General features: G+C 41.6%; 1 protein-coding gene across 1 annotated transcript; it reads left to right on the top strand.

The window, feature by feature from the left end:
* Positions 1-5,838: 5,838 nt before the first annotated feature.
* On the top strand, positions 5,839-25,982 carry EXOG (exo/endonuclease G). Its single transcript, XM_015852887.1, has 6 exons — positions 5,839-6,060; positions 6,318-6,467; positions 8,553-8,692; positions 10,054-10,130; positions 13,010-13,124; positions 25,391-25,982. Exons 1-6 carry the CDS (start codon positions 5,856-5,858, stop codon positions 25,850-25,852), a joined length of 1,149 nt encoding a protein of 382 aa, XP_015708373.1. The 5' UTR covers positions 5,839-5,855; the 3' UTR covers positions 25,853-25,982.
* The last annotated feature ends 1,138 nt before the right edge of the window (positions 25,983-27,120 follow it).

Raw genomic sequence — 27,120 nt, 5'->3', positions numbered from 1 at the left:
CATACAGCATAAGCTATGTTAGGTCAAGTTACACCTATGGCATGTCTTTGTGTTTACATTTGTTTCAAAGAAAAGGGATGTGAGCATCCCCCAGTATCTCTGTTGCATTATTTAGGTCTTGTGATTCACAGCTGTTTCTATCGAAAAGTTATTAATTTCATCGGGAGCAGCATTAGGTCTGCTCAGCAGTGCTGCTGGTGGGTACGTCCAGGTTGGCTGGATAGGCCTTTCCCATTTGGAATACTGATCTCCCTTAACATTGCCCCGTAGAAACTGGAGAGCTCAAATTCTGTTCCTCCTGTGCTGCTTTCTGGGCAGACTGTCAGGATTTTCCTGTTCTGCAGGTGAAAGATGTGGTTTCACTTAGTACAGAAGAAACTCTTATTGCAGAGGAAGGAGCTGGTTGATAGCATTGTGACAGTGCTGTTGTTGCAGCCTTCTATGAGCCACACTCCCCTTGAGAAGTATCTAAGCAGGAAGTGTCCCACAAACTATTATCACTTTTACATACAGAATATTGTTTGGTAACATTGTAAATAAAATAGACTATATGATAGAGGAAAATAAGGACATTTTGACTTTTTTACTTTTGGAGATATATATATATATATATTTTAGTTACATATACAAACAAAAATTCTACATTGTGTGAGAATTCTTTTATACCACAAATTATTTTTGTAACGTCTAATATGTTTCTGCAGGGAAAAGGGAGAAGGGCGTGTGTACGCACAGCGAATAAATATATATATATATAACGTTTAAATTAAATGTGCACTACATCAAACTCTAGAGGATAGAACAAGTTTAGTGTGAGGAGCAAGTCTTGATGTACTTGGACGCTCTTTGAGGGCGGCACTGACTATGTTTAACAGGTTGTCTTGCATGTCACATCCCTTCTGCTAATGATGCTTATTTCTTTCCTATGACCATCTTCAGTATAACAAGGAAGAGTGTTTTCGTGTATTCATGCAGGTATCCGTGTGTGAGCGGCATGTCTTGACATACGCTGTGATGCTGCAGTGAGTTGTGAAGGCAGGGTGGTAGGAATTTGTGGAGGCCAAACAGGCTGATCTTGCTTGCTGCCGTATCCGTTTATAGCAGCTGCATCTGCTGCATTGACAATATGATCTGTAAGGAGCTGTTGCCAGCAAAGTCTTGATAAAAGCATTTCCTAGAAGTTCCTTCTCTCTGAAGTGACACAAATAATCAGACTTCACCAGGACACGCAGACGTGTTCCCAATGGCAGATTTCACTGTTTGGCTTGGAAGCACTAAAAAAAAAAACAAAAATAACCAAAAAAAAAGAGCACTATTGTGTCCAGAGTCCTACTTAGAAAATGAGCATTCCTAATTTGTGTAACCAAACTACGGTATACTCAAAACATTAAAGAAAAAATACTGCAAATGATTTCAATTGGACTGACTTATCCTGTTGGACCTAAACGCCGCTCTTGTCTTTAGCTTTCCTGGTCTTGACGATACAGTGTCAGCAGGGTAAGAGTTACTGAAGAATACATAAAACCAAGCAATGTGCTGTGCTGCTTGGAAGCTTTTTTGACAGCATGCCTTCCGAAATTGGTGCTTGAGTGATTGAAAGCAGGCTCCTGCCATTGCTGAATTCTGCTTCTGTGTTCTTGGTGAAGTCCTGGCCCTGTGGAAGCTTCCATCTAATTCAGTGGGACCATGAGTGTGTTTGTGTTCCTGGTCATTACCCTCACTCTCTCACTCACTCATATGGGACTTCGTTTCTAATACAATAGTTTTAGGATGAAGCTCTGTTCCCTGACTGAAGTAATAACCTCTCAGTAATCCTTTGTGTCGGGACACGTCCACTGAAAGAGATCATGCTTGTGTTACGTCCATCCAGCTGTTCTGAAATGTAATGCTATTCTGTTGTGCCTTTATTTTTCCATGTAAAAGCAACTGCTGTAAGATGTTGTTGTTGTTGTTGTTTTTCCCCTTTAACTAGTTTTTATGTTTCTTTTTCTTTCTTAAAAAAAAAAGAAAAAAAAAGAAAAAAAAAAAGCAAACAAACCACTTTTCATTGCCCAGCTGTTATTTCTGGATGCAGTCTGTGATCCAGGTATTTCAAGAACCAATTACCTCAAACCTCATGTTAAACAGTGTTGCTATCTGGATTCTCCTTGATACTACAATATTGTAACACACACAAACAGGAACCTTGCTAATGTATGGGTGTTTATATATATGTATCATATACATATATGCGTGTATGTGTTAGATATATATAAATGGAAAGCGATCCCCAAGGACTGAAGGAAAAAAGCAAAGCTTTTGTTTTTCAACATCGGAACCAAAAGGGCTTCTCTGAAGCTCTATAATGGCATTGTGCTGGATATGTATTGAAAAAGTGTTCTCTGGAAAGTGCTTCCTTTGTCAGCCTTTTTATTTCAGTATTTTAATGGGGCAGAGGATGTGATTAAAACACCGTATCTGCATTTTTTGGGGGCCAGTTTTGAAGCTGAGGCCTCTTAATCTTTCCAATTGTTATAAAAACCAATCAAACTCGGTATATAACATTCCAGTAAGGTTAGTATTGCAAAACTTGAGTGTATTCTGGGAAGACTTCATTAGCTTTTGTTTTGGTGAAAGGGAAGGCACTGGTCAAACTTTACTCAACTTTTCCAATGTTTTGAGGAACTCAATTGTAACCAGTGCCATCCTGGTCATTTAAAATCCTAATTCAGTAGTCACTGGCATTTCTGGATTGGAACCCCTGCCAAAACCAAATAAAAACCAACAGCTGTAAGCAGGAGGACACTGGAGGAGTTGTACCTTCTGAATGTGTGCTAAGCATGACCATAATCTATTGAATAGCAGGAAACGCATTGGCAAGACCTGGGATTTATCTGGCCCTTTCTTTTTTCTATTCCCCCTTCTCCCAATAGCCTTCTCATAAAACCAGGCCTTCAACGGCAACGACTTACTTTGGCAAAACCGTCTAATGCTTCTACAGCTGTTGGTGGTTTATGATTAACTTTGGAAAATTATTGACAAAAATATTAACATCTCCCAGAAAGAAGACCTTTTGCAATGCTGTTGGCCTTCCAGTGGAATAATACTGTGATGCAAAGTTAGTGGATCAGAGTTGAAGGAGGTGGTTACTGCAAACTAAGTAACATTCTTGACCTCTATTCTATGCCATAAGTCTGCACAATGCCATTGTCAATCTACTCAAACGATCTGCTTATGAATTCTGCATGATCCTCATGATAGAGTTGAAAGCCTGATCTTCCACCTGTTAATATTTTCACATTCGTCCTTAAGTTTGACAAATTTTATACTGTAAAGTTGACCTAAGTACGGTTTGATGTCAATTCTCGTGGAAAAAGAGCTTTCTGCATGTAACATTAGACACATACAGTTAAACAACACAGCATAGTACAAAACTCACAAGATAATGTTTTGGCACCAGCAGAAAGAAATCTCACCCTGACCATTTGCCATTTGAAACCATCTTATTGTAAGTTTTACCAGCTACTTCTAAATTTGTGCTTTATTTAAAGAAATAAAAATCCTAAGACTTGTCTAGCGTAGTGAAATATGTGTATATCAGTTTTAGGATAAATAGCTAAGTCTTATTACGCTGTGTTACTTAACTTGTATATATAGAGTATACATAAGAGTTTGCAGTAACCTGTTTCTCCAGGATTTCCAGTTTGAATGGATTTAAACTCAAACTATGAGATTACGTAAATGATCTAGAAGATTGCAGAATAAAACTGAGTGTAAATTACAGGAAGCTCTATCAGATGGTGAAATAATTTTTAAAGAGTCTTTTGGTCCTTGGCTCAAATTCAATAAGTACTGTTTGTATACCAAGATATGTGAAATGTAAATGTTGTAGGTTATATTTCACTCTTGTAGCTATGAAAATGTAGAACAGAGATAGCTTGTACTACTGAGTTAACAAAAGTTATACTAAAGTATCCTGTTAAAAAGTATACAGAGAGGTAAGCTCATTGCTGTAACCCCTTTTTGGATTGAAGTGTGCTGATTTTTGTACGTATATTATATATATATTCTGCAAAATAATAGGTGTAGATATATATATATATAACGTACGTATAAAATGGCCTAACGCAGACATCCATTGTATTGAAGTTATGAAATGAAGACATTTCGGAAAGAACATTGTATCATAGTTCATGAATTTGCAGTGGATCTTTGTTCCTTTTTACTGTGGTATTTTAGAAACGAGTCTCAAGTTTGAAATTGGATCTGCCAAGTTGGAGTTTCGCTGCTTCAGCTTTGCACTGGGTGTCCGAATAAACCAGTATGAATGTAGTATTTGCCCTTTGTGAAGCAGCTACACCCCAACAGATAGGAGGAAAAAAAATTAAAAAATAAAAAAATAAAAAAAAGGAAAAAAAATAAAGAAAAAAAAACTAGAAAGAACTATTTCAAGTTTATCTTTTTGTATATGAAAATAAACAATAAATTACAAATAATTGCTTCTGTTGTTGGTGCGGCGTTAAAAAGAAAAGCACTGCTGTTTGGTAATACTGTTGACATCTGGCTGGATGTTAATGTCAATTTCCTTCTTATAGAAGGACCTTTTGGTGTTTCAATGCTGTCTGTTGCTAAATGACTGTAGAGGCCTCAGCCTCTCCTCATGGTTTGCAAAGGGAAGAAGGAATTAGCTAAGATAATAGCTAAGCTTGTAGCTCTGTGCGTTTCATACCCAGGGAAGAACAGTTCAAACAGTATTATGTGCATGCTAAGTTGTTCCAATAGCAAGCCCAGTCGTTCAGCTACAGCTGGCAGTGATGGGAGCTAAGCTCAATGCCAGGACTTTGTATTCTAGTGTCTTCTCTCCTGCCAGCTCTCAGCAAAGGGTGAGCATTAGAGCTGAGACTGGAGCAGAGCTTCTGTTCATCACCTCTGGGCATCCAAGAAGTCTGAGTTAGACAGAGGTGTCTAGATCTCGAAAAACATTGTAAGAAGTCATTAAATACGGAACTTCTTAATGTTCTCTCAGTCTGGTGAGTTATGTAACTCCCAAAACACGAGGCAGAAAGGTATGACGCTTCCAATGGAAGTACAGCTGGCCTTCACTCAGCATAAGAAAGGCACAGAGCTGTTTTGGTGTGGGTTCAGAGGAGACCAGGTTGGACGGGGCCCTGGGCAACCTGATCTAGTAAATGTGTATGTTTGGTGTCCCTGCCAGGCAGGGGGGTTGTAACTACATGATCCTTGAGGTCCCTTCCAACCCGGGTCATTCTGTAATTCTGTGAGGCCACAAGGGTGCTCACAGAAACACCTATGCTATTAAGTTCGGGGGAGCTGGGCTTGTTCAACATGGAGAAGACAAGGCCTCATTGCAGCCTTCCACTACTTGAAGGGAGTTGATAAACAGGAGTGGGAGCACCTTTTTACACAGTCTGATAGCAACAGGACAAGGGGGAATGGCATTAAACAAAAAGATGGAAATTTAGGTTAGATATCAGGGGGGAAAAGCTTCACTCGAGGGGGCAGCAAGGCACTGCTGTCAATAGGTGTAGGTGCTCGGGGCCAGGCTGTGGGCAGGCAGCACACAGCAGGGGTTGGAACTGGGCACATTTCAAGGCCCCTTCCAACCAAACCATTCTATGATCCTTCAGGCAAGCGATGGTGGGAGCTCGTAGCCATTGGTGGTTTCCGTTTCTAAACTGATTGTTTTTTCTGAGGTTTTTTTTTGGCTTATTGGGATGAGCTGCTGGTAGTAGTAGGAAAACCTATCACTAATCTGTTTAATTTCCTGCTGCGTTATTCCTCTGCGTTATTTACAGCTCTCTAGGAACTCCCTTTTTAACTCGTTCCCGTCGTGGTGGAGTTGAGGTGACGCTGCCATGGCGGGCAGACAGAGGTCGCTGCAGCGCAGCACCGCCTGCCTCCTTCCCTCCATCATGGCGGCCGTGCCCCGCCACCGCCGTTTCTTAGGCGGCTTCATCTGCGGTGCAGCGGCGGGTGTTACTGTGTCGTGTTGGGCTGCATGGCGGCTCCTCCGCAGTCAGAGCCAAGCGGAACCGGGCTCCGAGCGAGCCCTGCCCGAGGGTAAGAGCTGTGGGTTGAAGGGAGCCCGCAGCGCTCCCCTCGGAGCGGCCTTACCCGGCTGGTTGGGGCTCACCGTCCCTGGAGCCGTGGGGATGTGGCACTGAGGGATGTGGGTACGGTGGGGTGGGTTTGTGTTATTCTGGCATTAATTTCAAGCAGTTTCCTGTACAGCATGTTTAAAACCGCGGAGATGCATCCCTTCCTGCCCCGTTTCTGATCATCTTTGCGTTGCTTTCTGTTTATTTTTTTCTCCTTAGAGCCAGTAGAAGAGTCTCTGCTGGAAAAATACGGATTCCCTGAAGCTGGAACTGAGACCAGGTGTTACACGAATCACGCACTGTCTTATGACCAGGCAAAACGTGTGCCTAGATGGGTGATTGAACATATTTCAAAGCAGAAGATGCTGGGTACGTGGGTCTTTATTTCCTTTCATTTATGGTGCCTGGAATGAGATTTGCGGCCTACAGTAGGTGGGCCCATGAATATGCTGGGAGGAAAAAATAACCTGTAGTGATCTCTTGATATTGGTGCATGTGCTTCTTACAAAAGAAGCACATGCTTCTTTTGCTTCCTAATCATTAGGGCTGACAATAGCAGGACACGGGGAAATGGTTTTAAGTTAAAAGAGGGAAGATTTAGGTTGGATGTTAGGGGGAAGTTCTTCACTAGGAGAGTGGTGAGGCCCTGGAACAGGCTGCCCAGGGAGGTTGTGGATGCCCCGTCCTTGGAGGTGTTCAAGACCAGGTTGGACGGGGCCCTGGGCAACCTGATCTAGTAAAGGTGTATGTTTGGTGGCCCTGCCAGGCAGGGGGGTTGGGACTACATGATCCTTGAGGTCCCTTCCAACCTGGGTCATTCTGTGATTCTGTTATATGGATTTTTCTACCCACTACAAGAGGCAGTGGGCCACTGGGTGGGTGTCAGCTACTTTACAGTGTTAAGGTTGATGTTGTTAGTGAAATTGAAAGAGATATGGCACTTCGTTTGCTTGTTTGCATTAGTCTGGTATTGTACATCGCAGTCCCGAAGCCTACAAGATACATTCAGCCCAAGGGTTGCATGTGGAAGGGAGGGTGTTTCATGTTGCATGAAGAAGAGGTGGGGGTCAGTCTCTTCTCAGGTGATGGCTTCAAGTTGTGCCAGAGGATGTGGGGGTTGGAGGTCAGGAGGTGAAAATGGAGTCGAGGGCATCAACAGCTACAGTTGCTCAGAGCCAGATAATGCATATCTACTCCCTGCAGTCATTACCTACTTCCCTGCAGTTCTGCTGTGTTTTCTTATGTGCATTATCTAATACGCTCTGCCTCGTTCTTTATGCAAGACAAATGCTCAGTGATTTTTGCTGTCAGAGCTGAATGAAATATGAATGGCGTGCAGTCATTGTAAATTAAGTTTATTGCATTAGTTCAGTTTTTATGCAGCAGATATTAATAATGGAGATAACTGTGTGATTGTAAAATGTTTTATGAAAGCTGTACCTCTCTAAATATATCTTAATCATTGTCTGCAAATTACCTTTCAAAATTAAAATGGTGATCCTGAAAATATTTATGGCCACCCCCTAAGTAGCATCGATTCCACTTCTTTCTGAGAAGAAAGCAGTAATTCCAGGCTTACTTTCAAGTGGGACTTAACAGTCGAATTGTTCAAATGCTTTCCAAGTGATCAGGTGCAGCAAACAGCAAATTGAAGTTAAACATCTCGAGGCATTCAGCTCAAGATTTATATTTGATAACTATTGAAACTGAGATTTGAGGCATAACTTGATGTTGTGTTTGCCACAAAATCATTGCGTTTTTAGATTATGTGATGGGGAGAGAGGAAAAAAAAAAAAAAAGAAAGAAGTGAGAGCTCCTTCCTTCTATCTCAAAAGATAGATGGCATCAAATGGCTCGGGCATAGTCATCTTTATGCATTTCATCCAGATAACTGGAGAGGCATCACAGGAATCCTGGAGAGGAATAGGAGAGCTCTTTTCTGAGTTCTATGCTTGTGAGGAAGAAATAACAATGTTCTTTTGAGTGGGCTAATTTCTTTTGCCAACTGTAACTGTTTTGAAACACAACCATTTTAATTTCCAGGCTAGACCTTGAAGAAGAGATGCTTGTAGTTTGTTCAGACATTAAATTGGAACTGGTGAGGGTCTGTGTGTCTTTGTGGTCCCAAAGAGAGTTTCTGTACTGGTTTATATCCCTAGTGGTCTTACCTTTAGCATTCATCTGTCTTTATGATAAGGCTATTTTGCTTTTGCTTATCTCTGTAAAGCAGAAAGCATGTTAGTGAGTCTGTATCAGGGAAAATAGGGAAGAGCTGTGGGGAGGAATGTAGAACCGGAGCAGGGATCTGTGAGGAGATTCCTTCTCTTCTGTGTTTGAGGAGAAAAATACTTCATTTAGAATCAGTTCAATGGGTTGAGTCCTTAAATGTGGGTGGTTTGGGGAGATGTTTGTTGTTAACCTAATGATGACAATTGTGTATGTGTTATTCCTTAGGCAACGCAGACCGAAGGCACTGTAAATTCCGACCAGATCCTAACATCCCTCTGATGTTCAGTGCTGTCAATGAAGACTACCTTGGGAGTGGGTGGTCACGAGGACACATGGCACCAGCAGGAGATAACAAATTTTCAACAGTAGGAATTTTGTATTATTATTACTATTTTTAAAACTCTGAGGTTCCTTTATTTTTTTGGTCAGAAAGGGTCAGATGACCCTTAGGAGTGATATATCATGTTCTGTGTGTTGTGAGATGGAATATGGTCTCTTTGTTGAAACACAGATGTCAACTTGGACTCTACTTGACCTGAGTGCTGTAGGATGCTCTCAGCGTACTTTGAGTGTCTAAATTGAGTGCCCTGATTGTCCTGTGTTGCCACACCTCTCTTCATTGAATCAGACCTAGGTTAGCATGTCTGGCAGAGGTGATACATGTCTCGTACTGTATAGTGTTGAACAATTCTAGTCCTCTTGAATGTCTCATTGTCAGTGTAACTAAGGTGAGAACATTCACCAGCCAAACCACAAAAGCTCTGAAGCTCAGGTTAAAGGGAGACACGGAGAGATGACTTCATTCTGGCCAACAGGTGTTGAGGCATTTAAGACTAGATTGGGCAATGCAAATGTACCGCTAAGTACTATCCCACATTGGCAAGAGGATTGACTGGATGATTTACAAAGCTTTTTCCTTTCTGGCAGTGTGCACAAGGTAAATTAGAACCTTCTTTTGCCATAGTTCTTTCGGTCTATAAAATGTCTTCACCTGCCGTTTGTTTGAGTTGTAAGAAAGGCATGCCCTAATGCCTTGGCTGCCGAACAAAGCAATGTGGATTTATTGGATCCTCTTGTGAAATGTGCCTAATGCAGGCAATTTGTCAATTAAGTAGCAGTTTGAATTTGTATTTCTGCTCTGCACTCTGGGGCACAGCGACAGCGGCATTGGGTTGGATGAAGGGACCACTTGTTTTATTCCTTCTGGAAGTGTCCTTATGTGGTTATTTGTGATACCTGGGGTTTCTAGCAGGTGAGCTAACTGGACAGGATGATCCTCCTCCTGCTTTGAAGTGCATTGATATAATACAGTCTTTCCAATACGAGCAGTGTTGTAAAACCCTAATTCCACAGTTCAATCAGTGCAGATAGAGTTTGCCTGTTATTCTAAGCAGTTCTGTCAGCCCCTTTGCTTGGATGGAGAAGTATCTGAAAAGCACTGACAAGCATATAGAACCTATGAAGATTTTGGGTTAAGGTTTTGGATTGTTTTCTCCCATATTTTCTTGTGTGTGTGTGTGTAGCTGTTGGACCCCCTTACTTTGCCACTTAAGTTATGTACCTCTTAATCCAAATCTGTTTTTCTAGATATTCTGACTTAGGTTTTTTTATGTTAATATTGTTAAGAATGAACTACATAGAAATGGTTTGTGATCCAGAAGCTTCTGAGATGTATTTACAGCTCAGGTGTTTCAATGAAATGATACTACTTTCTTTCTTTATGCAGAGAGCGATGGCTGAAACGTTTTATCTCTCTAACATTGTGCCTCAGAACTATGAAAATAATGCTGGATTTTGGAACAGGTGAGAAGTTACTTAGAAGAGAACTAAGTGAAAAGCGTCAGGCTGAAATATTGCGTTTATAAAGCTTCCTCATGTCAAAGTATTCTAAAGCATTTCATGGGCTATCTGTAGAGATCACGTCAGCCATCTCTGTGTATTCAGAATACAATTTATTCTGTCTGATGTGGGTAAAGTTACCAGACTTAACTTCTCTGTCCTTAAGGAAAGCTCAGTAAAAGTGAAGAAGGGGTTTAGCTGTTTAGATCTAGTCTTAATCTCTCTCCCCTCCCTGTCCCCCAAAAGTAGTACTTCAGAGGACAACGATGTTTGTTCACTTTGAATAGAAGAACTGAGTGCACCCTCCCGAGCTGTGACTGCTTGAGGTCACAGCTCAGGTGTTCCTTACAATGCTGGCTTCCAAGGGGCTGTCAGGAAAAAAATTCTCTGCATCTTGTGAATGCTGTCTGGATCAGCTTTGAGGTGAAGTGAGTGGAAGATAAATATTACCTTTCTTTCTGTAAGAGTTTTATTCTTTCCTTCCCCAGAGCAGGAAAAAAAACGCCCCACGCTAATAGAACTAGAAGTCATTCTGTGCTTCTCATGTAGCACATAGGAAGAGAAGACTTGGAAACAGGAGAGGAAAACAATGAATTTTACAAGGTTTGCTCAAGGGAAGGTTAGAAAAACTATGTGCAGCATTGTACTAGAAGTCTATTAAAAATGCATCATTGTTCAACAACACACTGCATTCTGATTTTACAAGAATGCATATAAAATCATATGAGGCATTCAGTAAGGTTATACTATTTTTATAGACAAATAAAATGCAATAACATTTTAAGAGATGTTTTTGTATTATTTTAACACCACGAGTATTTGAGCATAACATTTCCTTATACCAAAGCTAGGTGTCTGAGCCAGTTTAGGCCTGGAATCACTCTTTATTTCTCTTGAGCAGAATCAGTGCCTGATCAGGAAATAATAGGGAGCGTCTCAGAATTCCCCCCTGGCACTGTCAATTTTAAGCCCCACAATTTTAAGCTGCTGTTAGCTCTTTCTGCCAACATCAGTGCCTTATCCTCACAGTTTAAATCCACAAAACAGGTATTCCTGCCATTTGTTTTGCCAGTTGCTCTTTTTGATGCTGTGTGGTTTTAAGAATACTTTGTGCATGTGTTGTATCCTTCCTGGCCTTAGTACGTCCTTCTTTTCTCTATTTTTAATTCCTTGCTTCTGGAATTGTCTTCTGAGGTGCAGACAGCTTAGTTTAAGCCTGTTGCTTTTTGAAGTGGTGTTTGCCCTCCAGCCATGTATTTTTGCTGCTTTTCCTCATTCCAGCTCTGATTCTTCTCTGAGCCTATGGTGAGTTGACTCTGTTTACTAACCCATTTAAGCTGAATCACGTTTGGTTGGTTACCTTTCTGCAGGATCAGTAGATTGGATCAGCTGGAGAGATGAATGCCACAGCAAACGTGCAAGGTGTGGCAGGACTATTCAGGTGGGGCAAGCAAGGGGAGCAGTGTGAAAGGAGAGAGAGCAGGACTCTTTCAGGAAGCTATCGGATAGTAAGCTGTTAGATTCATTTGATGATGTTGTCTAACTGCACCTTAGTAGTTACTCCTCATTCTTTTCTTACCAATAGGGAGATTTCTTTCTGTTGTGGTGTTTCACTGTTATTTTCTGTCTTGAATGCATTTTTGTATTACTGTTGTCTGATCTCTGTCCCTGTTGCTGCTAGCAGCAGTCTGTTTCCTTGTTGCATTTATTCCCCTTCTTTCCTTATTCTGGGTGGTGTTTGTATTGCCATGTGATTAGGCAGCCAGGAGAGCTGGGTGTTTGGAAGCAAAGCTGATGACAGCAGAAAAAACGTAGCTTGTGGTCAGTGCTTTGGCTTATCACTGTTTGGCACTTCACTGTCACCAAGGAAGGAAGGTCTGATTCCTGCTCATTCTGCTTTGTGTGAGTTCAGTTAACTCACTATCTGGTTTTACTCAGAGTTATGAACAGATGAGGACTTCTGAAGGTGACCCAAGTGATAGGTATGAAGAACAAGAGGGAGAAGGAGATGAAACTCTCTTAATGTGACTTCTGTAGTGTTTGGGATGTTAGATCAAAGAGAGGCTATAGCCTCCCATTTTGTAAAATATAGGTGTGATCCAGAAACACCTCTTTATTTGGAGGAGTATTTTATTCTGTAAATTATAATATAAATTAGCTGGTTTAGAAAACGATGTTACTATTTCAGGAGAAACTACTTAATTTTTAACCATTTTTATGCAAAGAGCATTAAATAAACTTAGCAAAAAATGCCAGGTTGTAGTTTTCATAAGTTCATAAGAGCAGGTCCAGAGGAGGGCCACTAAGATGATCAAAGGGCTGGAGCACCTCTCCTGTGAGGAAAGATTGAGGGAACTGGGCTTGTTTAGCTTGGAGAACATTCCAGGGAGACCTCATTGAGGTCTTCCAGTATTTGAGGGGAGTATATAAACAGGAGGGGATATGACTGTTTACGAGAGTGGACAGTGATAGGATAAGGGGGAATGGTTTAAAATTGAGGCAGAGGAGGTTTAGGTTGGATATTAAGAGGAAATTTTTCACACAGAGGGTGGTGACGCACTGGAACAGGTTGCCCAAGGAGGCTGTGAATACCCTATCCCTGCAGGCATTCAAGGCCAGGCTGGATGTGGCTTTGGGCAGCCTGGTCTGCTGGTTGGCGACCCTGCACATAGCAGGGGGTTGGAACTGGATGATCACTGTTGTCCTTTTCAACCCAGGCCAGTCTATGATTCTACAGGAAGAACTGTTGCGGGACATTGATTCCTTGAGGGTATCACACCAATGCAGTAATGTGGTAGAACCATTTGAACTAATAATCTAATGGTTTAACAAATGTGTTTCAGAATGGAAATGTATTGTCGGGAATTGACGGAAAGATTTGAGGATGTTTGGGTGGTTTCTGGACCTCTGACCTTGCCTCAAACAAGTAATGATGGAAAGAAGAGTGTTACGTACCAGGTAGGTATGTATGCTGCTGGGTTAGCAGTGATTACATGATGCATGTGCTCCACTAAAGACAGTTTCAAAAGCAGCTTCTTGTTAATACCCCATACACATCGCTTTAAATCTCAGTTGCAGAGACCCGTCTAAGAATATCAGCATCAATTACAAGACCTCATTCATCTGGGAGGCGTTAGGTGAATACGGTGTAACTGCTGATGGTACCTTCCCATTTTTATTACTTGCTTTGAATACTCTGAAGATTTGCATTTCATCATGCATGGGCTCTGGAAACCATCACTGACAGACAAACAGGAGAGGCTATCATGTTGAGAGGTGAATTTATTGTTACTTGTCTTGATTTAGTCTTTATAAGGATGTGTTCACGCATCTGAAGGATCTCAGCATAGTAAGGTTTTAAAAAGACCTTACTACGCTCTTCTGCCCTTACTGTAATGACATATTATTGTTGTTTTCAGTTGCTAGATGCTAGCTTGTGTAATGCAAATAATAAATACAGTATTTTACACCTCTTGAAAAAACACTTTGCCTTGAAAATAAGTATTCAGATTAACAGCAACCTCAGCTTGCAAGTGATACATCTGTCCAGCCCATTCCCTAAGGAGCAATGAATGAGCCTGCTTCTGTTAAAAAAAAAAAGAAAAAAAGCAAAAAATAACAACCCTGTTTCAAAGGCGTGTGAGAGTTGCAAAAGAAAGAGATGTTGATATTTTAATGCTGGCTTGTTCAGCTCTAAGATTTAGGCACTCTTTCTCCAGTATAAATGTACAGCTGATTGCTGTTTGACTGAGCTTGGAACACGGTTGGGAAAGAGTCTAATTTTTAATGCTCGCTTTTAGGTTTTTCTTTCTTTGAAAGCTATCCCATATATCACCCACGCATCTATAACCTTGACTGTGATGAAATCACAGCTTTGGTTTTGTTGTTTTGTTGCTCTGTTTGTTTTTTTTTTTTGTCTGGCTGGTTTGTTTGTTTCTCAGCCAGTCATGTGTTATACACATCAAAGTACAGTGGTGATAATGCATCTTTTTCATACCTGGTGGCGGTTTCAAACTTCAGCTCTTGCTTTAGCCGTGTGAGGAAGGTGACAAATGTGCTCACTGTCAGGTGGATAAATTAGTAGTAGTATCATCATAGTATCATAGTATCATAGTCTCGTGCGGGTTGGAAGGGACCTTAGAGATCATCGAGTCCAACCCCCCGGGATTTGAGCCTCTGTGTAGCAGAGTGGCACTTCTACCACTTGCGCCACAGGGGGGATTCGGACCCAGGGCCTCCGGTGTTGCAACACGGCATTCCTACCACTTGCGCCACCGGGGCACACAACAAGTAATGCTGGTTCTCAAGGATAAACATTTTAAATCTTCTTCAAGAATCTGCACTTCTAGATAGACAGTGGCCTCTTACCATCCAGTAAAATTATTCACTAATGGGAAAAAGAAAAGAATGACAGATTCTCAGCCACTGAAATTCATATGTAGCAACAGAAAGGTCATAACTAGAGATCTCCCAGCCAGGTACAAACATGGCCTGATCTGTTTCAAATTATAGAATGTAGCAGAATTACAGCTACCTGTGATCAATGATAGCAACATGAAAAATTCCAGCTATTATATAAAATACTGGTTAAAACAATTTTCTAGAAACACAGAATCACAGAATCACAGAATTACCCGGGTTGGAAGGGACCTCAAGGATCATGTAGCTCCAACCCCCCTGCCCAGCAGGGCCACCAAACATACACCTTTACTAGATCAGGTTGCCCAGGGCCCCGTCCAACCTGGCCTTGAACACCTCCAAGGACGGGGCATCCACAACCTCACTGGGCAGCCTGTTCCAGGACCTAACCACTCTTCTAGTAAAGAACTTTCCCCTAACATCCAACCTAAATCTTCCCTCCTTCAACTTAAAACCATTTCCCCGTGTCCTGCTGTTATCAGCCCTTTCGAAGAGTTTACTCCCTTCCTGGGAGTAAGTTCCCTTCAGGTACTGAAAGGCTGCAATGAGGTCACCCCGCAACCTTCTCTTCTCCAAGCTGAACAAACCCAACTCCCTGAGCCTGTCCTCATAGGGGAGGTGCTCCAGCCCCCTGATCATCTTTGTGGCCCTCCTCTGGACCCTTTCCAAAATCTCCATATCTTTTTTGTACTGAGGGCTCCACACCTGGACACAGTACTCCAGATGGGGCCTCACAAGAGCAGAGTAGAGAGGGACGATCACCTCCCTATCCCTGCTGACCACCCCTCTCCTGATGGAGCCCAGGATCCCATTTGCTTTCCGAGCTGCCAGAGCGCACTGCTGGCTCATGTTAAGTTTCTCATCTATCAGGACCCCTAGGTCTTTCTCTGCCAAGCTGCTCTCAAGGACAACTCCTCCCAGGCTGTACAGGTGCCTGGGGTTCTTCCGGCCCAAGTGCAAAACCTTGCACTTTGCCGTGTTGAACCTCATTAGGTTCACCCGAGCCCAGCTTTCCAGCCTGTCAAGGTCCCTCTGAATGGCATCCGTTCCCTCCACCGTATCGACTGCACCACTCAGCTTGGTGTCATCAGCAAGTAGTAAGGGGATGTGTCCAGTGTCATGTAATAAGTTAGTGGCAAAGCTGACTTCAGTCTGCCTTTAGTTCCTTGCCAGCTAAAGGAGAGAAGGCTGATTTTGCTACTGCCTATGATACTTAGCAGTCCTCGACCTTGTCTGCATGTGTTGGTTGTCACTTCCTTCTATAATGTGCTTAATTAACCAGTGCAATAGAGAACCATCCATATTCGATCATTTTCTTTGGGTTTTGGTCTTGTTTTTCTACTGCAGTTGAAAGATACATCAGTGCACAAAGGAGCTGAGTGCGTACTGTTAACAGAGTGAGGTACATGGCAAAAGCACAGGAAGAGATGTTCTCTTTTAGCAACACTGAGCTGAGCATTTGGCTGACTATTGCATGGAATGGTACCTTAAGAGTTCCCCAGAACTTGTGCAGAACTTGCTGGAATCATCTCCCTTGTAGCTGTCAGGGTATTGCATTTGTTTTTATCTTTAAAAATGCATATTAGTGTTAGATTGAGATGAAAATCCTGGGCTGACTTGGAAATGTTATAGCTGAAAATGATTTTCCAGGAAGCCATTGAATCATCTATCAACTGCACCTATGTACTGATTTGATTTAATCTTGGTCATCTTTCTCTAATTTTTCTCTGGAGAAAGTGTTTACTTAGGTTACATTCTCTGAAAAACGATCGTGTCTTTACATTTGGGTTTTGAAATGTAAATGTTGGTGTTCTGCAGGTAAAAAGAAGGGCAAGCACTGCATCTTACTGCCTTTATTCATAGTAACTCGATAGTAGGATACTGTGATAGCAGTGGCACAAAATGTCCGTGCCGCTTTGATTATCGTACCGTTCTGTTCTTGTCTTCATCATCTCTGGGTTTGATGACAACTCTGATCTTTTATGAATGTTTTATCAGTTTCGGTTTTAATATAAACTACGAAGTGAAGTGCAGTGTGGAACTGAAATCGGCAGAATGATCAGATTTGTGTTTTCATTTCACCATTTGGCCACATTCATAAATCCTTCAGTCATCTCCCTTGGGGTGAAATTCATTCCTTAGATTGATTTGTGTTTGAGCTGTATTTAAGAACAGATAATGCTGTCCATAGGTGGAAAAGTACTATGTAAACTTTGGGGGGGAGGGTGTTATGTGTATGTGTGGGGTGTTGTTTTAAAGACTCCATTATTTGAGTTGGACCCTCTTGGAGTACCCTCCTAATCATGAATAAACACAGACTGAGAATGGTTTTGTTAATTTGAAAGCTCCTTTGTTTGACATAGAAGTTCTCTTTTAGGATGAGCTCAGGGTGGAAAGGTATGGGTTTTTTCCCCCTCTCTATATCATCATATACTCTTAGAAGAGCAAATGTAACCTGTCAAAACATTGGAGAGAAGTTCTTTTCAAGCATATCTCAGGTGTAATTGTCATTGATTTTGGTAGTCTGCCCCAAAACAAGAACCTTTGAGTGTTTCAACAGAATTGGAAGGGGACGTAGATCTTAGGAGTGAACTGTGTTATGTTCAAACAAATGACTTAGTAAAGGAAGGCTTTTAGTTCTCATTCTTTCAGCTTAGGAAGCTGATGTGGGAAGGTGTCCTTTTTCTTTGTGTTGTTTAACGAAAGTGCTGTGGTATATGTGAAAGCACTGAAATTCACAACATATAATCTGTCGACATAACTTAAGGCTGAGCTCCTTTCTGATGTTTTTCTCCTCCTTCAGGACCAGACCTGTGGAAAAAAGGAAAACTGCAGTGAATGTGTCTGCATTGATTTGTTTCAGATCCTCTGTTCAATCACAGTTTCCTTGTTTTTGGCTAAAGAAGTGAGGAAATATGTATCCGTGGCTTTACAGGCTGGTGTTTTTCTCATCAGACATCCAAAAAGGTTATTTTTAGATCACTATAGAGGAAAAACAGAGCATCGGTCATGGCATTGTTCCCAGTTCCTGCTTGGACTCTGGTACCATTTGCTGTTTAATTCCAGAAAGGGAATTAACCTTGAACTCCATAGATGCCAGCGTTGTTCTATCTATTGGCTGAACTTGCTGTATCCTCAGATATGTTCTGTCATTTCATCTGTCATTTCATCTGTCTCCAGCAGCGGCTTTTATTGCGTAGAGTAGATTGATGACCATGCTTGGTATCTGAGAAATACATTTTTGAGTATATATGTAAAATAGAATGCCAACAGGAAAAATCTGTTCTGTGTCATTGCAGAGGCAGATGCAGGTTTTTTGTCTTTGTCCAGATCAAATCAAAATGACAGCGTCTCATTTGATACATTCCCCATTGACTGTCGCTTCAGTGATTTTTTCTCTGTCAGCAGATTTGGAGATTGAAATACAGATTCTGCAGTAATTCTTCTGGGTGGTGCTCAACTCCTTACCCTCTTCTTCCCTTGTGCCTTCATAGTAAACATTAAGAAAGGTTTTGCAATGCTTGACAAGGTGAAGTACCTTTTATATGTTTATATTTATTGTTTGAAGAATACATTTTCTTCTACTTTTCAGTGATACCCTGAGCTCATGCTAATTTTCATAATGGAATAACTACTTTCCTGGGCTGGACATGGGGATTGCACAGCAGCTGTACCAGAAGGTACACTTACTTGTCACCTATTGCTGTGGCAAATAAGTGCCTGGGAAACACAGTGCTCCTCTCCAACAGAAAATGGTACTTATGGTTTTCCCTAGTCAAGAAGTAGCAGAGATTCTCTCCCAGCTGACATAGCATGAGAGAAGCAGTTTTTGTTAAAGGTAGAAACAAGCCTGGGGACTGTTACCCTTTGTTGGCTGCTCCAGATGGACTCAGGGCTACGCAGACCCCTTATGGATGTAGACCTGGTGCACACATCCCATAAAACTTACATTCAGAGGCCTGGATCTTGGGTCAGCTGGCGTCAGTGACCAGAGCTCATTCAACCCTAAATTTAGACATGATGTACAAGTGAAAATAATAGACACCGAGTTAAGATGGGAGGAGCAGAGACACCAAAGGTGCAGGATAGATTTACAGGGTTGCTTTCATTTAGCACCATAACCCTCCTGAAGGTTCTTTGGTTATAGGAAGAGTGTGGTGTTAGGGGCTGTAGTGGGCTAGGTATTACTTCGCGTTAAGCGTAACCCAAATGGATTGTGTGGGAGCAGTAGTCTGTCATCACATAAATATGGCATTGGAATGCCTATACACTCTATTTAAAAAAGAAAGAAGTAGAGATGAATTTTAATGCTGTTATTAGGCACAGCTTTTCTTTTCCTTGCAATCTCTTGTCTCTTTTTAGTCCTTTCTTTTTGAGACTGCCGAGTGATTTGGCAGTGTCAGTCAGAGCAGCCATAACGAGTTTTCCTGAAATGCACACATTTGGGGAACTTGGCTGTGAATTTCTCTAGCAGTTTGTTAATGTGGGTTTTATTAATCTGTGTTGTCTGTATTACTGGGGCTGCCTTCATACCTCTCAATTCTTCTCAATGCTATCTGATGAAGTTCTGTCACATATTGAGGAAAAAAAATACTATCAACAGAGTCAGCGCTGCCTAACACAAATCAAGAATGAATCAGAGTGAAGGCAGTTAACGCTGCAGCAACAATCAACTAAGCAGAATTGCGCTGATAGCAAAGGATTTTTATTTTATATTACCTGATAGTCAATCTGTGTCTATGCAGAATTTAATAGCAAACTTTAGTAAAGCTCCTGTTTGTCAAACCTGAGGTGGTATCAGCAGCAGTGATGCTCCACTACCTGGTCCGTATCATACCATAAGTTACAGCTGAAACAAAGCAGAGCTTTATTCAGTTTTGTTTTGGGCAACAGGAATGATGCCCTTGGAATTTTTACTTCAAGAAATGTGAGAGAATCTTAATTTCATTAATGGCCAGATGCAGTGTTCTGTAGGGAACTGGGTGTTTGCTTGTTTCCAGTCTTGTGGTAATGGTGGCTTTGTTCTAAACTCTAGTTATTAAGCAGAGAGGTGGGGGGGAGAAAGCGGTTACTGGAGTTCAGAGGGAATTTTTGGAGCTATCACTTTAATGCATTTGATGTTGGGATGCTCTGATGCAACGTCTCTTCCGTGTGTGCTGGCAGTTAAATCATGATTGAATGTGATTTCTGTTTACCAGGTTCTACAGGAATCTCAGATAATTGCCAACCCAGTGCTGGCGCTCGCTGATAAAAGACAAATCCCTTTGGCTAATTTTCTTCGTGGCTGATTTTCATTCTGTAGTCACTAGGTGGCAAAATACGACTTTGAAATTCGTGAGTCCTTTCTTTTAAAAGAAGATTGCTGCCCAGAGTGAGAAATCTGTAACAAGTGCAGTATGAAAGGAAAATAAGATAACTTTTGTTTTAATATTTGGAATAAGAGCAACAGTTCCGCTATTCTTATAAGTATTTGACTATTATGCTATTATGGGAATTTACTTTCCCATAAAACTCAAACTATGACTTTTAGGGACTGCTTCTTCCTGTCTGATTGCCCCATGAAAGTGACATTATTTAACGCCGTAAGCTTAAATAATGTCATTGGCAAATGGCTTCATTCTTCGTTGTGTTACCTTAGCACTTTGCAAATATCAGGTTTGTCCTTCTTCCCGTTTGAAAAGCACATCCTACAGGCATAAACAGTTAAATGATTTGGTCAAAATTGTGCAGAAGGCCAGTCTGAGGAAGAATCCCCATCAAGAGACTTGAGTATGAGGCTGAATTTACCAAAGCTCACTGAATTCTTACTGTTCTGAGAAATCTTGTTTCTTCTGTAGGGAAGATTTAGGTTGGCTGTTAGGGGGAAGATCTTTACTAGGAGAGTGGTGGGGTCCTGGAACAGGCTGCCCAGGGATGTTGTGGATGCCCCGTCCTTGGAGGTGTTCAAGGCCAGGTTGGATGGGCCCTGGTCAACATGATTTAGTAAACGTGGAAGTTTGGTGACCCTGCCAGGCAGGGGGGTAGGAGCTTCATGATCCTTGAGGTCCCTTCCAACCCGGGTCATTTTGTGATTCTGTCTTTATATTTATCCCTGTGAGCTCCTTAAGCCTGTAGAATATCTAACCAACACGTTCCTTGTTTTAGCAATGTGCAAACATCTCCAGATGTCAGGAATTGCACGCATTTTAATAGCCCATTCTTGTGACCACTGTCCACACTTAATTGGGAATAACATTGAGCATAACAAATTTTTACCCACTTGCGGAATGTTAGTAATAAAAAAGAAAGAAGCACCATGCCAAATATGACATTATCATAATGTTGCAGTGTTAGATGACACCAGTCCAGTGGGAGAGCTTCAGCCAACACGAGATCACCAAGGAAAACAAGAGCAAAGCAAAACCAAAGGGAATGAGCAGAGTGGCTCCAAGAGGTCAGAACAATAAACAAACAGCAAACCCTGGCCATCCTGTGATTCTATTAAAGTTTTGCAGGAATAAAGAAAACTCTCCCAGTGGCCTGTTCTCAGTGTGGAGTGAAAGCATGTGGGACAGAAGTGATTTTCAATATGCCATAGCTGTGTTTTTCTAGGCTGTATGTATTTGGTGTTTTAGAATCATGTATACTATTAAAAAAAGCTCTTTTTCAGCTGGAACAGATAGCTGTTGTGGGCATTGACTGCTGAAATATCATGTGCTGCCTGTGGGTAAACTGGCACAAATCAAAGTCAGCATCTGTACTTGGGCAATCTTAACCTATTTTCTCTTCTGTTACAATAGGGGCGTATGCTCTCTGCCCGTTTGGCATGCATCAAGATAAATGAGTGGTGCAGATCAAGGAAGTGATTCAGACCTCTGTAGCTGGGTAGGAAAATCCTCTAGGTGGCATTAGGAAGTGATTTGTTGAGCTTGTTTTTCTTACCTATTTCTTCATTTGCAGACTTCACTTCAGAATCACATTGTTGGGCTGTGTATGGAGGACATCTCTGTACTCTTCTGCACCTTCTGTGTCTACTCCAGTAGAAAAGCAGATAGTGATTTATTGCAGTGCATGGTGATGTAAATACTGCTGTGTGCTCGGCATCTATTTTAACAGGGAACCATTAGCAACATAGGTTATTGGTGATGCATTCTGTGTGAAGTTCACATATGTGTTGACCTTCTGGAAAAAGAACCCAACCAACACAATTATTCTTTGTCAGGCATCCTTTGTTTTCCTTCCTTGATGGTATCCTCTACCAGCAGAACATGCTGGAGGCAGAGTTACACCCATTTGGGTAAGGAAAGGATGCCATTTAAGTCTCCAGCCTTTGGCAGACTGGAATTTGTCTTAATCACTTTAACAGTATTAGAACTTAGCAAAATAATGGCAGGAGTAGATTATTGCTATTCAGAGGATTGGGATAAAGCCTGTACACTATTTAAATTTTATTTAAGTTCTCGAATGAGAACTTGCGTGGAACTGAACTAGTACATAAATTACATATATGGCCCTTGCCTGTATACGGCGGAGTTGTATTTAGAGCTGCTTTTCTCCAAAGGCCAACCCTTCCTTTTTCTCAAACTAGTTCTCTTCCGTTCTTTTCTTCCTTTCTTCATATGCTGTGCATAAATGTGCATTATTTTGCATAGAATATATATATTTGCATAATATTACATAAGCACAGGGTCTGTTTTCCCTTAACACCTACTCCAGGCATTCAGCATTTCCATTTCATACCTAAGTATTCTGTGTACGACTCTATTAATTCCCCAGCCTTTCTATCCTCCCACTCAGTCCTCAGACTCAATCCCCTGTTCCCTCTGCTAGTTCACTCAACACACACTCACCTGTTTGTTTTACATGTGCCATATATCCCCTAATTGGAGACACTCGCTGTAGCACCATCTGCATGTTCTCCCTTCCTCTTGTCTTTTATGCAGCAGACAGAAGATGCTGCTTTGTGTGTGTGAGGTGTTGAGAAGGGGTGGCTAAGGAGGACCTAGGATGTATACATGTATTCGTAGTCAAGGGGAAAAAGAAGCATGTGGGAGCCCTGGCAGTGCCACGCTACACAGGGGTGCTGCTGAGGAGTAGGTGGTTGGCCCAGGGAAGCCTGGGGAGCAGGGTTTAACCTGTGTGCTCTCTTCTCCCAGGGAGCTGCAGAAGCTTCAGGGAACAGTGCAACTGAACTCAGCCTTTTTCTTCTCCCCTGCCCTGCCCTGGGTGTGAGCAGCAGGTGGGAGTGCAGCACAAGCTCTGCCAGCTTCAGGGAGAGAAAAGAAACCCCTGCCTTCAGCAGCATCACCCACTGCCTGTTCTTGGGTGAATAGGGAAAAACGAATCCCCTCCTCCTTACCCCCCTTGGGGCTTTTTATGCTGGTTAGCTCCCTTCTTCCCACCCCCAGTACATCACATGCACCCCCCCCACCCCCCAGTTTGAATGCCAGCGTTCTCAAGTAAGTTACACACCAGCACCATTCATTTTTACAATTCATTTTTAACCCACCAGGTATAGCAGTGGGTTGATGCTGAATTTTCGTGTATTTTAAAATTACCAGTACGTCAGTCAGTTTTGATTTCTTATGCAGTTTATCCTGAGGAGCTGTAACCCTGGTTTCACCCACACTGAATGCTAAATGCAGAGTGCTTTGACACTCAGGAGTTCTCATTTCCCTATCAAGACATCTGTCATTGTTGAAAAGGAAAGTAGCTTTGGCATAAGGCATTTATTTATTGCTTACCAGTTTCAGTGGCTGTTAGATGTCTAAGCAGAGCTTTATTTAGGAAAAGCAAGATGATTGCTGTACAAAAGTATAAGCTACAGCAATGCTGTTAAACAGCCTCGTATAGGGAAGGGGGGAGGAATGCTCTGTTTTTGGTAACAGAGTAAAGGAAATCTTAAGAGTGTATTTGCCAGAGATGACGATAGTGAAGTTACTACTATGAGTGTATACAAGTCATGCAGTAAACACACTTAGTTAGGGGTTTGTCTTTCTTCTGAAGGTTCTTTCTCCAGTTTCAACCCAATTAGATTTCAGGAGCTGTCAGTTGTAGAACTGGCAGCAGAGGTAGGAGGCACTTCATGCGCTAAAAGAATTAACAGTTGGAGTAGACTGAAGGAAACTTTTCAGTACCACAGGCAAATTTCAGCTTTAAAAATGCATTACCTTTTACAGAAGTGCTGAACGCTTTCAAAACGAAGCGTACATGGAAAGTGTTTTTTCTGGGGTTGAGTTATCCTGAATCCAAATGGACAGAGCACGTCTGAACTGATATACCAGCATAGTTTGCAAAGTGCTTTCAATTAATATGATAGATTCTGGCAATGAAATAAATTCCTGCTTTCCCTGAAATGGCACTTTAATTGTACCTAACAAAAGTTGTCACAAGAATAAGCAGCATTTGCTTTTGCAAGTATTGCAAGTAGTACCGTATTATGGGATTGCATTTAAAAAGCACGGCGCTTTTGTAGTTCTTGTAGAGAGCCTGCATCTTTTTCTTCTGTTGCCTTCAGAAGAAAAAGTGAAGTGTTTAGAAGGATGATTGTACAGAAGGGTTATGCAAAGCTGAGACTTGCCCTGTGTGAGCCCGTTGTACTTCATCAGCATAGCACAATCAGTTCAGCAATATTGCAGGGGGGGAAAAAGCCCAATACAATGCATGCATGACTGCTGGAAAAAATTACATTTGTCATCAATATGTGTATTCCTCTGGACCAACTTTTGAGACAGAGCTGGGTATATGCATTGTAGATGTGTGAGTTTGTAGCAGGTTTCATGTGAATTCTAAGTCCTCATCATCTCCTGTTGCTTCAGTTAAATTTCTGGATCGTGATGTGTGTGACACAGCAGGAAATCCAAGATATGCAAGCCCTTACATTGAATCTCAGTGAAATGTGGGAAAAAAAGGTGCATCACATTAAGCATTTGCTTTGAATAGATTCCTCTCTTCCAATGTACATGTACAAAGTACATCCAGTATGTATATCCAGGCACCCTCAAAATAATACTTCTTTAGGTAACGTAGCTGTTCAGTACTACCTGTGTAAGGATTATAGAAGGACAAAAGGAAGAAGGTAAGCAGGAGTTGACTTGAAATGGGTGTTTAAAAAGTGCATGATATGGAGCTGTCAGATCAGGAATTAAAGAAAAACGTGTAGAGCCACTGTTACTAAAAACAGCATTCAAAGTGTTAACGATGTGATGCAGTATGACAGGAACCTCTGCCATCCCTTTGTGTCAGTTACACTTACAGATTTGCACCAGAGGATTTAGGAGCTGGGGTCTTGGCTGACTCCCTGTTTCCAAATATGTTTTTCGGATTCAGTTCCAGTTCAGTTTCATCTATAACTGAAGTTGCTCTGGTCTGCAACTGAACGGAATAATTACATTGAACTGATTCTTCTACCAGATCTTCTTGCTTCACATCTTTCCAAATATCTAGTCAAAGGTTGGATAACCTTTTGGCCTTTTGTCTGCAATGTTGTTTTTAATAGTACAGTGGGAGGTCAGTAGTGTTATGTGATGGGCTGAGAACCTTCTGGGAATGTCTTATGCCATCAATGGCCAAATGGCCCTGCAGTGAACCATTCTCTGCCCAGTTTCTGCTTGAAAAAGAGATTCAGATTTGGAACAGCTAGCTCAGTTCTGACCAGCTAGATGAGAAGTCGCAATGGAATCATGTTTTCCATCTCATCTGATCTCATAGTGTTACGTGTGATTTTGGTGTGTAGTTAGGCCTTATGACTCCTTTTGAGAGGTGGTTGCATTGGTCTTGTGTGTTTTTCTTCCCACTTTACTGATTAGATCTGTATCTTTTGACAGGTAATTGGAAAGGATGATGTGGCAGTGCCATCCCACCTCTACAAGGTGATCCTTGCCCGGCGGACCCGAACATCCACGGAGCCTTTGGCACTGGGTGCTTTTGTGGTGCCAAATGATCCCATAGGCTTCAGTCACCAGCTGACTGAATTCCAGGTCAAGATTGAAGATCTGGAAAAAATGTCTGGTTTGGTTTTCTTCCCCCAAGTGGACAAAACCAAAGATGTTAAAGATATCTGTGAGGTGGACACCTGTAAACTGATGGGATTCAAGGAGTTTACATTATACATTGTTACCCGAAAAGTGCAGAATGCCCGGACATTGCACCGGTTGGAAAAAGCCATGTCAGAGTTAAAGGAGGCAGGAATTGAGCCTGATGAATATCTTCTAAAGCTTCACAAGAAGAAGGAGGAAGAACTACAGCAGGAAAAACAAACAACAGCTAGAGAGGGGAGGGCTGGCTGAGTACTTGGTTAGGAAGGTGCCTTTTTTGTACTTCGAGGGGGGCGACAAGGCAAAACCATGGCTTTATAAATTATCCTTTTCTGAATTAGGAAAACAATAAAGAAACTTTTGGATGTTGTTGGATTTGGAACAATGTTCATTCTTGTGTAACGTGATGCCCGCACGTGGTTTTGCTGCAGTATTTAGATGTGGGAAATGAAAATGACCTCTTTCTGGCATGAATGGATTACAGGGACCTCCAGAAAAGGCTTTGTACTATTTTCCAAGCCAGACGTCAGACTTGGGGGCTGTATGGAATCCCTTCTAGGAATACAATAAAAATAGATGGTAGACACCTTGGGAGTATAACTGGAACGTGTCTGAATGTAATTCAGCCTGCAATTGTCTTTCAGTGTGATGGTATGGAAATGGTAGTTTCTGGAAGTTTGTAAATTAAATCAATTAAGAAATATTTAACTTTCAACAGAGGCTCATAAGTCATAATCTGAATCTCTTGCAATCTTTATATAGTTGTAGCATACAAAACAGATTGTCCCTTACCTCTAATGACCTCACATTGTTTGGATGCTTCAGCATGCCAGTAGCTGTCAGCGGTTGTCATTTGCAGTGGGCTTCTCCCATTCATGCATAGCCCTCCAAATTAAAACAAAAAACAAAGAAAACCCAGAACGATTAACACAGAATTTACACTGTAGGTTATATCTTCAGAAATTAATCTAAGCCTGGTGTTTCACTTTCATCACTAAGTTTGGATAAATGCGTGTTGTTGATAAATGCATGTTGTTTATTGTTTGAGAGGTGAAGGCTGCTCTCCTTTGGTTTGTGGTGGTCACTCATTGTCTTGTATGCATCTTCAGACATAAATCTGTATCCTGTGGGATTGCCTGGAAGGAAAGTGTGAAAGATGGCAATATTAAGAATATTTGCTCATGATAAGAATCTTTGTGGGAAGAAACTTTTCATAGTTCTAAAGGTGAGAACTGATGGCTTTTGGGGAGGATCTTGTGCTGGGTGGATTGGGTTGTTTTCATGGAGAATGAATCAGGAGCGTTATTTGGATGTTGTGAATCACTGATGTGGATGTTCTAAGAACAGTCTTGTTTCCTTTGTCTCAGCTCAGAGCACAACCCAAAAGCAGATCGCTTTATAACATGAATATGGTTCCCATGATACTTCAGTGTTTGCAAAGAACGCTTCCACAAAATCCAGACATTTTAAAACCAGGAGAGCATTCCTAGCTAAGGCCATCATAAAGCGTGCTACCCACA

The sequence above is a fragment of the Coturnix japonica genome, chromosome 2 (genome assembly GCF_001577835.2).
Source record: "Coturnix japonica isolate 7356 chromosome 2, Coturnix japonica 2.1, whole genome shotgun sequence".
NCBI lineage: Eukaryota > Metazoa > Chordata > Aves > Galliformes > Phasianidae > Coturnix > Coturnix japonica.
Note: the sequence above shows the minus strand (reverse complement) of the source record. Positions and strands in the feature narration are given on the sequence as shown.